At 34.1% G+C, this 16,446-nt stretch overlaps 1 protein-coding gene across 1 annotated transcript in view; it reads left to right on the top strand.

Moving 5' to 3' along the window:
- LOC127704303 (uncharacterized) overlaps window positions 1–6,749 on the top strand; it is a 28,444-nt gene extending 21,695 nt beyond the window's left edge. The window contains exons 3-6 of the mRNA XM_052208312.1: window positions 2,800–2,883; window positions 3,904–4,047; window positions 4,896–4,985; window positions 5,941–6,749. Of these exons, the coding sequence (XP_052064272.1) occupies window positions 2,800–2,883; window positions 3,904–4,047; window positions 4,896–4,985; window positions 5,941–6,097 (475 nt within the window). The 3' untranslated portion in view covers window positions 6,098–6,749. The remainder of the gene's footprint in view (window positions 1–2,799; window positions 2,884–3,903; window positions 4,048–4,895; window positions 4,986–5,940) is intronic.
- The last annotated feature ends 9,697 nt before the right edge of the window (window positions 6,750–16,446 follow it).

The raw sequence follows: 16,446 nt of genomic DNA on the forward strand, positions 1-16,446 counted from the left end.
ATAAATTTCAAATTGCCGTAGTAGTCAATACATATAGATACAATTTCAAATCTCTAAAAAAAAAACATAAGCTTTTAAGACGACGATAGAGTAAAACAAGTTTGTTTTTCTTCTTTCTTTTTGTATTCGGTCAATATATAAAGCTAAAAGGTGAAATATGAATCAATTAATTTAAATTCTTCTCAAATTTTTAGAAGTTCGGGGAAGTTAAATATTTTGTTTCTCCTTTTTGAAATAATAGAAGAGATAAATATTAATTAGCGTTAAAGGGTCCGTAAGTCCACCAATTTCGCTTCTCAGTTAATTACAAATCGAATAATACAATAAAAGTGTTTGGAATGATGACTTTGTCGATGTTAATTTGTAGTGTTAACGACTAACAATTGGTAATCCCAAACGTCAGAATTTGATGAGAAGACAACACAGACCAATGTAAATTAGTAATAACTCTTTGTAAGTTTAAGGAAAAGTGATTCAGCGATGCAATGGTTAGGCTATAGAGGGATGAATGAATGCATGGATAGATGGCGTCCAGTTTAAATGCATATTCAGGGCGAGAACATATTCAGAATACAATATGCATATGATCCCTGATTTGTACTGGACCGACACGCTGAGCTGTATTTTTAACGATAAAAGTCCGCCGGACACATGATCATGACTCCGAGACGACCAGTCTATGCTCATATTCCTTAATTTCTGCATGTTTAGTGTTTATCATGTTTAGTAGAGGTGCAGCAAATACCAAACTTAAAGTCTTTGGTTTGACCCGGTCGGCGATCGAGCCCACGACATCCCGTACATCGGGGAAGTACGCTACCACGAAACCACAAATGCGGCTAGCTATAAAGGGTTAACTTACAATTTTACAGATTTAAGTAATTTAAAAAAAGGATCAAGAATCTTATCAATTACATTATGAATAATAGACTGTTATAACTGGCATATGTATGAATAACAGGACATCGATACTAGCGGCATTATATCAAACTATGTATAAGTAACTCTATCCTTGCATCTTTAAAAGCAGTTTACTTTCGTACGCATGTTAAGAATTCGGTCTTGTTGAATCCAGAATAATTTTTTCCATACGATAGAACATTTTGGCATAATCAAAAACAAATGAGCTAATTTGATTGGAAGCATGTAAAAAGATCAAAGTTCAAGTTCAGCTTTGATTTTGTCAATTGATACGAATTGCAAATGCCTTTACAACATTACAAATCTAAATGTTGGCTTTTCTATATAACAAATTGAACGTCTTGGTATAATGTAAATAGACTGTCACTATATATGTTTTCTAATTAGCATAAATTAAAGACCTGATAAGAAATTAATGTTTCTATCATGGCTTAATTAAAATATAACTGTGGAATAACGAACAAACGATGATAAAGAAAGTGAATTGTCGCGAGATTTCACGATCTCGTCTATGGAAATTAGATGTTTGCGTGTCAATAACCAAGGGCATACGTACCGCCATCTCTCAAAACTTTGGTCTACAGATTAATATCTACATTACCATGATAAACTGAATCATTGAATGCATTAACTTTTATGGCTAGGAATATATATTAAAAAGAGCTTTTTTTCATTTTATGTGCATCTTTATGATTGAAATATTTTGAATTTGCCAACAATCAGTTCTTTGTAGTTAAGTGCATTTTCCCTTACTGATTGAACATGCAAGTGTATGATACATAGACCTTATTCACATAGATGTAATTCATTATCAAATCCATAAAGGGATCTCCCTTAGAAGCAAATGTTGTATTGGCAAACATGACGTTAAAACCGGTTTAACATTGTTTTCTATGACATTTTATCTTCTTTTTGCAGTTCAATTTATAATGTTAAAAAAAACAGAGAATTGTTAATTCAAATGGATATACTCTTTCTGAAGAACATGTTCTTTGCGCATTGTGTTAACAAAAAATACTTGGACAGCAGTTGGGTCATTTTACAGAATGAAAAGAAAGAGTTTGAGAGGTGTTCTTGCTTCAAAATCGGTGAGTCTTTCTTTCTGTCAGGAGACTGTCCTCACAGAAAGGAAGATGATAATTTTTTCAAGTCTTAGGATCATAATTAAATATTTGTATTTGAAAGACAGAAATGTCATCCAAATTGTGACTCTTAATGTATGACACGCGAATTTAGCAAAATCATAACGTTACTCTGGTTACTTGTTTTCTTGCTTAAAACCCCTTCATACAGAAACCCTTCATACAGATAGCGATAGAAGGTATCTCGGCGCTTAAAACCCCTTCATACAGATAGCGATAGAAGGTATCTCGGCGCTGACTGTTTCTGATAAGGACCGAGAATCAGATTTTTGTGACTGAACTAAATCCGATCGATCGAGATATCTAAATATTTTATATGATTATGAAAAGTAATTTGACCATGTATAAATACGAAGCCACGTCCGGTCAGAAAAGAGACGTTAATTCCAATACCTCGTGTGGAGAAAGAGCAATGCTTATACGTGTATGAATTACGGGTCTCATTTGGGGGCGGGGGGGAGGGAGGGGGGGTCTGATCCTGGATGCCGATTATTGTTTTGTCAGATTCTCGTATCCCGCTTATCATTATATTAATAACGCTTGTTATTTCACGTGTCACGCCCGACTTCGTTTCCCTTTTTCACGCACAAAAATTTGACTTTCACGTGTCACGCTTACAAAAAATCGACCAATCCCGCGTCACGGTTGGACCCCAATGCGATCCACAATTATGTGTCGTTGAACGTTAAGCAAACAATTATTCAATCACTGAAAATCGTCCATTTTATCTTTTCAGACTTATACAGCAGCTAGATGACGTCCGCCATAACTTAAAAACAGTAACAGAGTCTTTAGAAAAACTTTCTGACGTCATTGAAGAGTAAGTAAATATAAAATAATAAAATCTATAGTCACAACTTCTTAAAATCAGTTCTTAAAAAAATCTTTAACTGATGAACCAACTCTTCATGATAAAAAAATATCTTGCATTTTATTTTTAGAACGAAAATATCTGTGGAAATAAGTTGATACTATTTTCTCTGTTCCTAATTATACCAAAATCAAAATAAATATCATGTTTCATGCCTTATTAGCTTTAATTTCTTTTGTTCAATCAAACATGAGACGAGTTATCCAACGATTTGTATTAGGAGAGCATTTATTACAATGAATTCTACAGTAATCTTGTCACAACTTTCGATCAAAGTTTGTAAGGTGGTCTATTTGAAGGTTATATTTATGATACAATGCTACTATGTAAGAGTGCTTTATTCTATATGTTACATGTAATGTGAACACTACAGTGGACTTTACTCTGGTTGTAGTTGTTGAATATGAGATGGTACATTTTGTCCCAAGTTTATATGTATCTACTAGATAGCTTTTCTGTGTTTTGTTCATGATTTATGTTTAGTGATAAAATTTTGAAAAAGAAATTGTGAACATTGAAGAAAGTCCAAACGGTCAACCTTACGTTACCTGCTATACGCAACTCCTTGGGAAATGTACGTGTACGAATGAGGGTCTTTATTCTTTAACCTTTAAAGCTATTATTCCATATTCTTTAACACCTCATTTTTCTCTTTCCCTTTTTTTTTTCTTGCCTTTTTTCTCTACCCTTCGTTTTTTGCCTTTTATTCTGCACTTTTTGGCCATTATTCTCTATACTGTAAATCCCACACAGACCCTCACATGTGAACCCTAATACAATTACCACAGTTTACAAACTCCTAAGATGACATGAAATACATATCAGTAGATTTAAAAGTACATTAAATTTTAATAAAAGTCATTTGATATTTCACTTACATGTATATCGGAAAACTGCAAACAAAGTAAAATTTCCACCGACTAATAAAGACTTACCGGTCTCTTCCAACCTATAAATTTTAATTTTCAGAGAATGTACTTGGGGAGGAGGAATGTCCGACGAAATGTGTTCAACAGTAGATATCGATGAAATACAAAGGAGCTTTCAAGTAATACATGATAGAAATAGTCCAGGAAAAAGATCTGTCCCAAGTATGGACCCTTCACTTCGACAGTAAGTATAAACGGCCAATATACATTACATTGTTGAAATAATATATTACTATGTCTATCTTTACAAATACACTGTTTCACTCACTACAAAAATATAGAACATTGCACTTTCATAAATAACAAATAAAACAAGAGATATTTATACTTGTGTCATAAATTTAACATAAAAATATGAGAGTAATTGGTTTTGGATAATATTGTATTAATTAATCGTTTACCCAAAATTCTCTTCATTCGGACAACTTCGTTACTGATTACATTTCTGCATGTAGCGATGATGTTCTTTGTTATATTTTCGTGTTTTGTACAATACAAGTATTATTGTATTATGATTTGCATGAAGGACTATTTAAAGAAAAGCAACGAATATTCCAAACGATGAACAAAAACGTTGCTATCGCGTTTGTAATTTTCCATCTCTTTGTGAGTTTTTTTTAGAATTTTTAATGCTATTGTGTATTTTAAAAAAGGTTAAATGCCATTTCAAAGAATTTGTTGATTCATTGATTGTTGGTTGCTTAACGTGAAGAGCGTCCAGTGGCAAATATTGCATGCATGTTCAGGACGAGCAAAGGGTTTGTTGCTAACATGAATACTTTGTATGAATAAAAATTATTTAACGAAAATGACATATATAAAAAAAACAGGATGTATGAAAGGTAAAAAAAACCCTAAAATATGGAATACCACAGAAACGATTAAAGAAGTTCATGCATATGCAAATGTAAATGAACACTGATATCGAATAATGACATATTGTTTCATTGTAAAAGAGAAAAAAAACATACTAGTCTTAATGTTTCTAAATATAGACAAATCGTTGTAATCATCGATTCTTGTTCATTCTAGATTTCTTCAAGACCTTTTACGAAAGAAAGAAATGATCCAAAGACTAAAACATATCCTGACATACGCTGACAATGCAGTTCATGAAGAAAGGTAAAGAAATTAGATATCATAAAAGTGAAACATAAATACAAGTATGACTTCAGAAAAATGTATTATTCTGATTTGCGTGTACATGATACTTGTTTCTGGTATAAAATTCATCAGACACGCTCGCTACCAAAAGTTGGAAAGACCAAAACATAAAAAATTTTGGAGTATAAACCCAAATAAGTTTCAACCAAACATTTGGAACTGTCTGTGGTGAAGTTTGCCCTAGGGAGTTGCAATCTTCTTTTTAGTACAATAACAATATGTATATATATGATCTGTTTTTCTATTGGTTTCTTTTTTTTTCAAAGAAAAGGAACATTAGGAACAAATTGCCTATTTACAATAATTTCATTTTTTTTTTGCATTTAACATCAAACAAATTAAACATACAAAATATGCGCATTCGAAAATTGAACAATATTTTTAACAATTATGCGCATTTATGTGAAAAGTATCACTTTTATTTTGCATTGAACTTATATCCTTATACGTGAGAATAACAAACAACAAATAGTTCTTGTTGCATTGTGGAATGTAACTAATGCTTTTTCCTATGTTGAAACCTTACCAGAATTTGAAGCCGTCTAAAAAGGTCATAATTGAGAAGGAGGGGATATTGTATATTTTTCAAAACGGACCGTTTAATGTTTTATTAACGTGATACACGTATCACACAATTCGGCGAGAAAAAATGTGTTTTGTTTAACCGCCTATTCTGACTTCTTAACGATTACTCAGTACTCTCACACCTGAATGCTGCAAACTTAGCTGAATAGAGGCAATCATCAATCATGAATTCTTCGGTTTCAAAATCGGTTTGAGATCAAACGTTTTTTCATCATAAGACCTAACAAAGTAGGCAAAAAAAGTCCTTAAATGTTTGCCAGTTCTCAACCTTATTTTTTATTCTATTTTACTGTGATTTCATGTAATATGTAATATCTTCTATCTATAGGAAGAAGAGTTGTCAGTTAAATCTTGGTTTCCACTGCCAGACACAAGAGTATTCCGCCATTGCTGACATGTTTAACTTCCTGGGTAGTGGCAGAAGTCCAGGGAAAAGACGACGACGATCTATTCAACAGATTCTGAAAACAAAACAAACATCATAAACACAATGTATATCAGCGATTTCAAATTTTCTTTTAATTAAATCACTTTACATTTATTTTGAATGCCAATAATTTGATGAATGTTACGTCAGGAAATTTCTCTTTATGACAGATCAGTACGTAAATAAACAAATATTGTTCTATGTTATAAGCACATTATATGTTATAGCGTATTTCCTTTCACTTTAGCCGTTTATATACACGTGGTCGACACAATTTTGAACATGAACACGAGCACATACTTCTTTTGTGCAGTATTAAAATCAGGTATTTTTCGAACTTATACTTCTCAAAATTACACGTGTGAATAAATACAAATAATTTTTGTGGTATTTTGCCTAGTTTAATAATTAAGATTAATAAATGAAAATTTTCTTTAAACTTTTATTCCATTCCACAACTTACTTTACTTTTGTAACTTTTACTTCTGATTTATTTATTTGTAATAATGTGTTATATTGTAGATTGATATTTTCTAGTATAATACAATTTGTTATTTAATATTAATATTTGTAATTTGTGCAATATTCTTTAACATTGTTTTCATTTGCAATAAAGTTTTAAATTTTCTCATTTATGTATAAAAAATTTGTATCGGATATAATTAAAAGAAAAGTACAATGCTGTTAAAAAGGACTTTTCTCAAAATCGAATGTTATCCTTTTTCGATTATAACCCCGTGAATTTCGGTATAACTCCGTGAATTTCGGCACGGGTTACATTAAAGTCTGTAGGTCTATAATCGACACTGTGGCTGCTTTAAACGCAAGACCATATACAATATATACAAATTTATTCACATGTGTACAGCTTGAGAGCTAGGGGAAGACTGCCCAAGCAACCGTTTACAAAACATAAATTAAGTCAAAGATAAGGGTATTAAAACATTATAAAAGGTTCTCATAAAATATAAATTATTGTCCAATCTTATGTAATAATAATCGGATTATTGTCCTCCGGCTAAACTTGGTAAAATAGCGATAATTGCTTCTTTTGTAGTTCGAGTGTTAGATACATGTATTATCTTTAGCACTTTTGACAGCCATCGGATTAAGTTGTAAAATAGTAAATCTATAATCTCTTTGGGTATTTGAAATAAAGAAACATTATATTTAAGAATAAAGAAACATTTTAAAACAAGAAATGTTCAATTTAAAACTAAAACGAGAGTTCATAGAAATATCCAATCTAAAACGAGAGTTCATATAAATATTGCATCTAAAACGAGAGTTCATATAAAGCACTTTTCGAATTATGGTAAAAGTTCCCAATGTCACTTTTCTTCCGGTTATATTCTCCACTACTTCCCCGAAGTGCTCGTCCCGAGCACAAATTATTACGTTTCGTATTAGTGTTGGTAATATTAATCCATCTGTTGGTAATTCGTTTTTGGGTAACTCATCTTTCTGGTTGCTGAAAGTGTGTACATACTGAAAGCATCACGAACATAGAAAATGCACATTTTGGACCTTTAATAAATATACAAAGGGGTATGAGGAGGGGGACTAACACAAATATATACTAAAACATTCTGAGTAGGGTGACTAACATAAATACACTGAAATATTCTGAGGAGGGGACTAACATAAATATACTAAAACATTCTGAGGAGGGGGACTCCTGACATAAATATACTAAAATATCTATTTCACCTTCATAATTCAAAAGGTACATGACTCCATTATATGTATAGATATATAAACAACAAATGGGGTGCTTTTATCGTAATCATAAAAGTAGGACTAAGTATTCAAGGAATTGATTTAAAAGGGGGGGGGGGGGGCAATAATGATCATTGGCCCGTTTATGATTCTAACAAAAACTACACTATATTTGAAGGTTTTCGAAAACACTATCCAGAATTTTAACCGATTATCAGATTATCAGTGGCTATATTTGTACCTTGTAAACAGGTTTTGATCAAACATCATAATGTAATTTTCTGACATGTAGTATACAGGTCGTCACTCCTGTACACCCATTGGAAACAAGATCACAAGACAGGTGACGAGTCCATCCTGCACTCCTGTTTCGGACCAAAATTGGTAATCTAAAATGATTTGATAGACCACTGATAATCTATGTATGTAAAAGGCAGCTCACACGTGTAAATTCAACTACTTATAGCATGTTGCGTGAAATGATACAAAATAATAACGACAACTAAACAATAATTGTGGTTATTTGGTATACTATAGTCAGTGATCTTTGTTCAAAGTTACAACCTTCACTTGTGTAATACACTAGGTTCTATGATACAACAAGGATACACAGACTTTAGCTCGATTTCTTGGTGGTTTCTTACTGCCAGTGAAAAATATCTCAGAAAAAATATAATATTCATCTTAGAATAATGAAGTGTTCTTGATAGAATAGATTCTTAATGTGAAAATGAAAACAAAAATAGACTTTTCTCATTCAGTTGATTAACAAGACTCGAAAAAAAAACATGTACTGAAAAAATAATTTTCGCCTTGTTTATTTTTAAAGTTATCCATGTCGTTTTCGTTTATTTTTACTTTGACTCTGAGCATGAAAGTGTTGGATTAAATGATTGGGTATGTAGTTTGATGGTTCCCATGTATTTTGTGAACTACTATAACCTCGCCATTTTATAAGATATTGTTTAATGTTGCCTCGTTTTCTACACTTAAGTATTCTTTCGACATCATACATGTCCTGTTGATTGTTTGTATTTTGTGACGGTTGGTTATCTTTGTTTAAGTGTTCTTGACCATTTTGATTATTTTTCCCTACTTGATTTTTTGTATGATTGATAATTGTGTCATTGACTCTGTCAAGGATTTCAGGCATGTCCATGAGTTCCTCTGGGTTTAGGTCGTGATCTTCATTAACTTCATCGGGTGGGTTTGTGGGGCGATTCTTAGGGTCGAGATACTTCTTCAATCGATTAGCATGTACTGGAGCTTTCAATATTTTATCGTCAGAAGATTTGCGCAAACGGTAAGTATATTCGCCTATGTGTTCCGCAATATAATATGGTCCAGTCCATTTTCGTTGGAGTTTTGGCGACAAGCCAACTGGAGTCCGTGTACAGTAAAGCCATACTTTGTCTAATAAGAAAAACGTTGGTTCCTCTACGTTTTTGTTGTGTTGCGTTTTGTACTTCTGCTGTGCAGCTTCAATATTTGTCTTAGCTATTTTTCTGGCAACGGAGAGATTATCAACAATCAGTTTTAGGGCTGATTCTGCATCTTTGCTCAATCCTTTAGTAGATTCTGGAATTAGTGCAATGTCTATGGGATTTCGAGGCTCTCTTCCAAAGACCAAATAATATGGACTATATTGTGTCGACTCGGTTTGTATTGTGTTTCTGAAAGCCATCATAACGCCTTGTAAATAGTCGGGCCATGTTGACTGGTTGTCATGGCAATACATTCGCAGAGATGTTGCTAATGTACGATTCTGTCGTTCTGTTGCTGCATTGCATTCTGGGTGATATGATGACGTATTGAGCTTAGTGATCTGGAAAATTTTGCAGATTTCTTTTACGAGATTTGAAGTGAAGTTTTTCCCTAAATCTGTAAGAATTTCTCTACAAGGTCCGTATCGACATATAATTTCGTTGAAAAGAACTCTAGCAGTTTCTACGGCTCCTCCAGTTTTCAATGGAAAAGCTTCACACCATTTGGAGAACGGACATACTACTAGCAAAATCTGATTGAAACCTCCTGATGACTGTGGTAAATTGCAAAGAATGTCCATGTGTATTCTTTCAAATACTCCAGTTGCCGGAAGAGGCTGTAACGGTGCTCTCTTAGAGTGTGGATTAGTCTTGCCTTGTTGACATTCAATACAGGTTTTCACATAATCTTCAATGTCTGAGTACATTCTCTTCCAGTAATACTTCATTCGGATGTTGTTGTAAGTTCTGTCAATACCGGGGTGCGCTGCAATAATTGCATCATGGTACGATAAAAGTACGTCGTTACGCAATGACTTCGGTACAACTAGTTGTTTAATGACCCTATCTGATAAGTGTCCTTTCCCTCTCGGATAATAATGGTGAAACAGTATACCATTAGAAACAACATAGTGGTTTGACTCTCGGACTATTACATCAGCTTTCTTTTTGTCTTGAGGTAGCGTGTTCTGTTCAATATACTCTAGCATTTGTCCTGCTTCTTCATCTTCATTTTGAGCTGCCTGGATTCTATCCTGTGTTAGCTTTGTGGTTTCGATCATCATGAGTAATGGATCAACATCACGATAACGATTATCTGCTTCAGTGACTGCCTTAATTGCTGATACTGAATCGCTTTCTAATTCGTCTGAGTCTTTTAACTGGACTGGCTGAACGACTGAACTTTGTTGATTGGTTTCTTTTCTGTATTGATCGGTCGCTGTATATGTAGCCTCGATTTCGTCTATACTGAGTCGACGCTGATGCTGGTTTTCAGGGTGCTGAATTCTGGATAGGAAATCTGCGCATACGTTGTCCTTTCCGGGTTGGTAGTGAACCTCAAAATTGTATGTCTGAAGATACATGGACCATCTAGCTAAACGTCCGGTACTCTCTTTAATACGATGAAGGTATTGTAACGCTATGTGATCTGTATATACGTGGAATTTGTTATTGGCTAAATAAACATGGAACTGTTTTATAGCTACTACTAGTGCGAGGCATTCTCTGTCTTTAACGTCCCATCTTTGTTCTGGTTTTCGTAGCATACGTCCGCCATACGCAATAACTCGGAGTTTCTTGTCTTTGTCGTGTTGACCTAGAACATATCCTATTGCAGTACCACTTGCGTCGGTATGTAGAATAAACTCTTTATTGAAGTCCGGGAATACGAGGATAGGAGCTGATGTGAGTTTTGTCTTGAGGATTTCGAGCGAGCGCTGACATTCGTCTGTCCATTTAAATTGCTGATCTTTATGTAGAAGCTGATTCAGGGGAGACGTTATTTTGGAATAGTTGTGTATGAACTTCCGGTAATAATTGCATAGTCCAAGGAACATACGTACTTCTTTAACATTTTTCGGTGCTGCAAAGGAATGTACAGATGCCGTTTTCTCTGGATCTACTGCTATGCCTTCTTTGGTGATAATATGGCCTAAATATTGGACTTCTTTACAAGCGAATTGACACTTTGACAGCTTCAATTTCAGGTTGGCTTCGATTAGTTTATCAAATAGAGCTGCTAAGTGACAAAGGTGCTCTTCAAAGTTCTTACTGTAAATTAGAATGTCGTCTACATAAACTAATGCGCTTTTCCAGCTGAGATCCCTAATAACTTCATTCATGATCATGTTGAAGGTTGCAGGCGAATTTGCTAAGCCATATGGAAGTCGGTTGAACTCGTACTGACCTCGATGTGTCATAAAAGCAGTCTTCTCTTTGGATTGTTCATCAAGTTCCAGCTGCCAGAAGCCCTGTCGCATATCACAGACGCTATATGTCTGCGCCTGCTTTTCCCCAAGGGTATCTAGGACATCTGAAAGATTCGGGAGCGATTGCGTATAGATTTTTGTCAGACGGTTAAGTTTTCTATAGTCCACACATACTCTCTTCTCGCCATTTGGCTTTGCTACTAGCAAGATGGGGCTGCTCCATGGTGACATGCTCTTCCGAATTATGCCTTGTTCCTCCATTTCGTCCAAATGTGTGTTTATTTCTTCTTTTGTTTTTGGGGTAAACCGGTACGGAAATTGTCTGACTGGATTTGCATCGCCTGTATCAATTATGTGTTTGCCTATTTTGGTACAGCCCAATTCGGTTATGTCTTTAGCAAAAGCTTGCCTGTACTGCCCTAACAGAGTCAATAACTGATATTTTTGTGTTTCGCTTAAATCTGATTTTGAAAGATCAATACCCATCTCGGTAGCAATTTTGATATAATTTTTATTTGAATATAAAGCTTCGTCAGTTTTGATACTATCTATAAACTCAAAATTTTCTTTTAATTCTCCAAATATTTTATCATCTTGAATTTTAATAAAATTTCCAACAATAGTATTTTGTTTCAGTGTTATTACAGCATTTGTAGGATTTAAAATTTCAAATACAGAATTGTTGTTATGTGTATGTATTAAGCACCGTGCTCCCATAATATTGTGTTTGCCAACAAGTGAAAAGTTTGGTTCAATAACTCCTGATGTGTTTTCGCTAAAATTATCTATTTTAACAGGAAAAATAACTCTTTGTCTAGGTTGAAATGTAACATCGGATAGCACACGAACAAAATTGTGGGTGCGATCCCGATCTTGGCCCTGACTTAAAGAAACTTCTGTCATTCCATTTTGTAATGATAAAACTTGTTTGGGGAAACTTATCTCAGCTTTTTGATCATGCATGAAGTCTCGGCCTAAAATAAGTGGCATATTGACATCATCCAAAATATAAAAATCGTGAAATAAAGTGAGCTTTCCTATTTCAACGGGCAGTGTAACTTTGCCTAGCACTCTGATAAAATTGTCATTTACACCACGTACACCTAACAAATCTGAATTATCTACAGGGTAAAGTTTATCTACTTGCAATGACTGATATGTTTTTGTATTTATGACGGATACGGCTGCACCGGTATCGACAAGAGTATGTATAACTGAGGAACCTATTCTAACATTTATCTTACAGTCGGCTCTTGAACGGCCTGTATTTGCAAACAGATTTACAATATTTTGCTTTGACTGTTCATTTCCAGACTGCCTGACCTTGTTTAAATGATGGGATGGGATTGACTTATCACTACTTTGATAAAAATTGAATTTGTTTTTCTGAAGCCTTTTATTTGGGGGGCGTTTCTGTTGTCTATTACATGTAACATGATTAAGTACATTGACAGGGGGGACGTTAAGGTGTGCATTCTCAAAATGTTCGTAATTATGACAGTATGTATCACACTTACCATCACTTCTGGGTTGGTTCTGTTGTGTAGGATTGTCCTTTATAGCACTGGTAATTTCGACTGGTTCTGGTTTCGATACTATCTGCATGGTTATGTCTGCTAGCAAAGCAGCATCTATGGCCTCACTAACGGAAAAGTTTTGTTTAAGACCGGTTGCGGTGACAAACGGAACAACAAACTCTGGTCTAAGTCCACGAAGAATAAATTGTTCCATCATTACTGTTTGACCAGCTAGAAAACACAGTCTCTCGATTCTGGATATAAACTGCGAAACAGTTTCGTTTTGTTTTTGTTTTAAATCGGCTGCATCTTTCCACAATCCCACTTTTTCTATACTTTTTCTTCCAAAACGCTCCTTGAATTTACGGAATAGTTTATCTTTGCTGTTTCGGTCTTCGGCGTCGAGAAGCATATACCATGCTAAAGCGTAGTTGTCTATAAAACATGTAAATGCTCTTGTGGCTTGCACCTCATCCCACTTTGAAAATTCACATATTAGTTCGTAACGTTGTATCCAAATGTCTGCATTTTCGGTCTCGAACGCGTTAAACTTTTCCAACTTCGGTAACTCCATTTTTTCAATTTTCGTATATTGGGACTAGTTCATATGTAAAACTCGCTTGGCTGCAAAGGTTACGGTAATCGAGGGATCCTCCCCAATTATAACCCCGTGAATTTCGGCACGGGTTACATTAAAGTCTGTAGGTCTATAATCGACACTGTGGCTGCTTTAAACGCAAGACCATATACAATATATACAAATTTATTCACATGTGTACAGCTTGAGAGCTAGGGGAAGACTGCCCAAGCAACCGTTTACAAAACATAAATTAAGTCAAAGATAAGGGTATTAAAACATTATAAAAGGTTCTCATAAAATATAAATTATTGTCCAATCTTATGTAATAATAATCGGATTATTGTCCTCCGGCTAAACTTGGTAAAATAGCGATAATTGCTTCTTTTGTAGTTCGAGTGTTAGATACATGTATTATCTTTAGCACTTTTGACAGCCATCGGATTAAGTTGTAAAATAGTAAATCTATAATCTCTTTGGGTATTTGAAATAAAGAAACATTATATTTAAGAATAAAGAAACATTTTAAAACAAGAAATGTTCAATTTAAAACTAAAACGAGAGTTCATAGAAATATCCAATCTAAAACGAGAGTTCATATAAATATTGCATCTAAAACGAGAGTTCATATAAAGCACTTTTCGAATTATGGTAAAAGTTCCCAATGTCACTTTTCTTCCGGTTATATTTGGTCCGAGAATTGTTTACGTACATTGCAATGCATACATTATAAATAAGAGAAAATATAATGGTATAAGTGTCATTTAGACAGCAACCTATCAATATACATAAACAAAATACAAAATGAGCTTTTTGCAACTGAAATCTAAAACAGAACATAAGATTACAAGAACATTTTTTGTCGAATATTCTTTTGAAGAACCATTGGAATCGGTTCAGTATGAACATACATTTGTGGTGTGTTCATGTTAAATAAAACAGATATGGATTGGTACTTATAGGACAATATCTAAATTAAAGCATCGCAAAACAATGAGCGTGCAAGTGGCATTATACGATTGCTTCAGAAGGTCACATGGTCTATTGCTTGTGTACATTAACATGACTAACTCTTTTTAATGGCTTAATGTCAAACCAATAAGTAACAACTAGGGTACAAAACATTATCTTAGACAACTACTGAAACATTTGAAACCATAGTTTAGTGTCTAGCAATAAATGAAGATAAACCGAAATACAAAATTGGTTGTAATTCCTAAAGATCAAGACTTCCGAGATTATTCTCTAAAAATTAGAAAATAATGCTCTAAAATAAGTTTCTTACATGATCAATTCTGAATGTGATAGATTGTTGTGTCTTCGATAGCAATAACATTAACATTTCGACTGAATTTACATCAACACGTCAGATAGCTAAAAGATTACAGTATTCGCCCAAGACTTAATCATAACCATAAGAAACTGACAAACTGTACAAATGTGTAAAATATTCAAGAGAAATAAAGGATGACTAAACCTACTTACCAAATTGGATTTAGCTATTCTTTTTTGTGGTCCCTTTTCGGTCTCATGGCGCCCCACGTATCCAAGTACTCTTATGTCCTTGGCTTTCTGTTGTTTGAGCATACCTGGTGAATTTTAATCCAGAAAAGAGTGTCGAACGCACCAAATTTATACAGGTTAATTTCATTTGACAAATAAGCAAATTAACCAATCAGAACCAATATTAGTTCACCGATGTCCAAATCTCAAAAATCCGTTAAGAAGATACAAATGAAGTTAAAAAAACAAAAACTAAGGAAATCGCATGGCCTCCAATAGGATCGAATGGTGCGTCGACAGGGTGTGCGTCGACAGAGTGTGCGTCGACAGGGTGTTCGTCGACAGAGTGTGCTATCCATGCATTACACGAAATGCGAAGCCACAACAGTGAAAAGGTCACAATCGGGAATATGACACAATTGGTAGATTTGCAGCTCTGACGACTATTCTGATATCTGAAGACCGCAAAAATATGTCGCTAGTGAGTTGAGACTATGTAGTGCCGATATCCGTCATTTTTCATCATGACTGTTGAAGCAGTTTGTATGGAGCACATCCCTGATAAGTCTGTGTAATGAGAACATGCACTAGCATAACGTATTAATTGGGATACATATACGCCATACGATTGGACAGAGGGTATGTTATTCCTGAGAAATAGGAAGTTAAAAATTGGAAAATTGAAATCATCACGTTTGTCATAGAAAAAAAAGTATAACAAAAATACCGAACTCCAAGGTAAATTCAAAAAAGGAAAGTCCATAAAAAACTGACAAAATCAAACGTTAGACATTATCAATCAACGGAACGAATGGAAGACAACTGTCATATTCCTGGCTTGTTAAAGACATTTTTCAAAGAAAATGTAGGGTTAAACCTGGTATTATAGCTAGCAAAACCTCCCACTTGTATGACAGCTGTTTATACATCCATTATATTGACAAAATTGGTCGAGCAACGCAAAAAACATAATCGGTTAATGTAACAATAATTAGGATCCAGCAGCCAAAACTGTGTAAACATACATCAAAGACATACAACACAACTGACTAAAACATTCAAGCAAACAAAGACGCCAACAAAAATGTTTTTGTAGTTGATAGTACATACAGCATATGATATACACTTTCTCGATAAAGTATAAATTATGTAAAATATAAATACATTGGTAAACAAAATGAAAACAACACTAAAAACCTCTTACACCCAGTAAGGTCCAGTATTTTGATGATAACATATTCAAGGTTTTTGTTGCTGAACGCAGTGTGATTCTTCAAAAAGTAATATTTTTCTTGACCTAAATCAGGAATTATAAGATTATAGTTTGAAATAGTTCATCTGTGTTGATATCAATGTAAAGATCAAATATGAAGCAGATCTTCTAATTTCGGTAGTAT

The sequence above is a fragment of the Mytilus californianus genome, unplaced genomic scaffold (genome assembly GCF_021869535.1).
Source record: "Mytilus californianus isolate M0D057914Y unplaced genomic scaffold, xbMytCali1.0.p SCAF_6, whole genome shotgun sequence".
Taxonomy (NCBI): domain Eukaryota; kingdom Metazoa; phylum Mollusca; class Bivalvia; order Mytilida; family Mytilidae; genus Mytilus; species Mytilus californianus.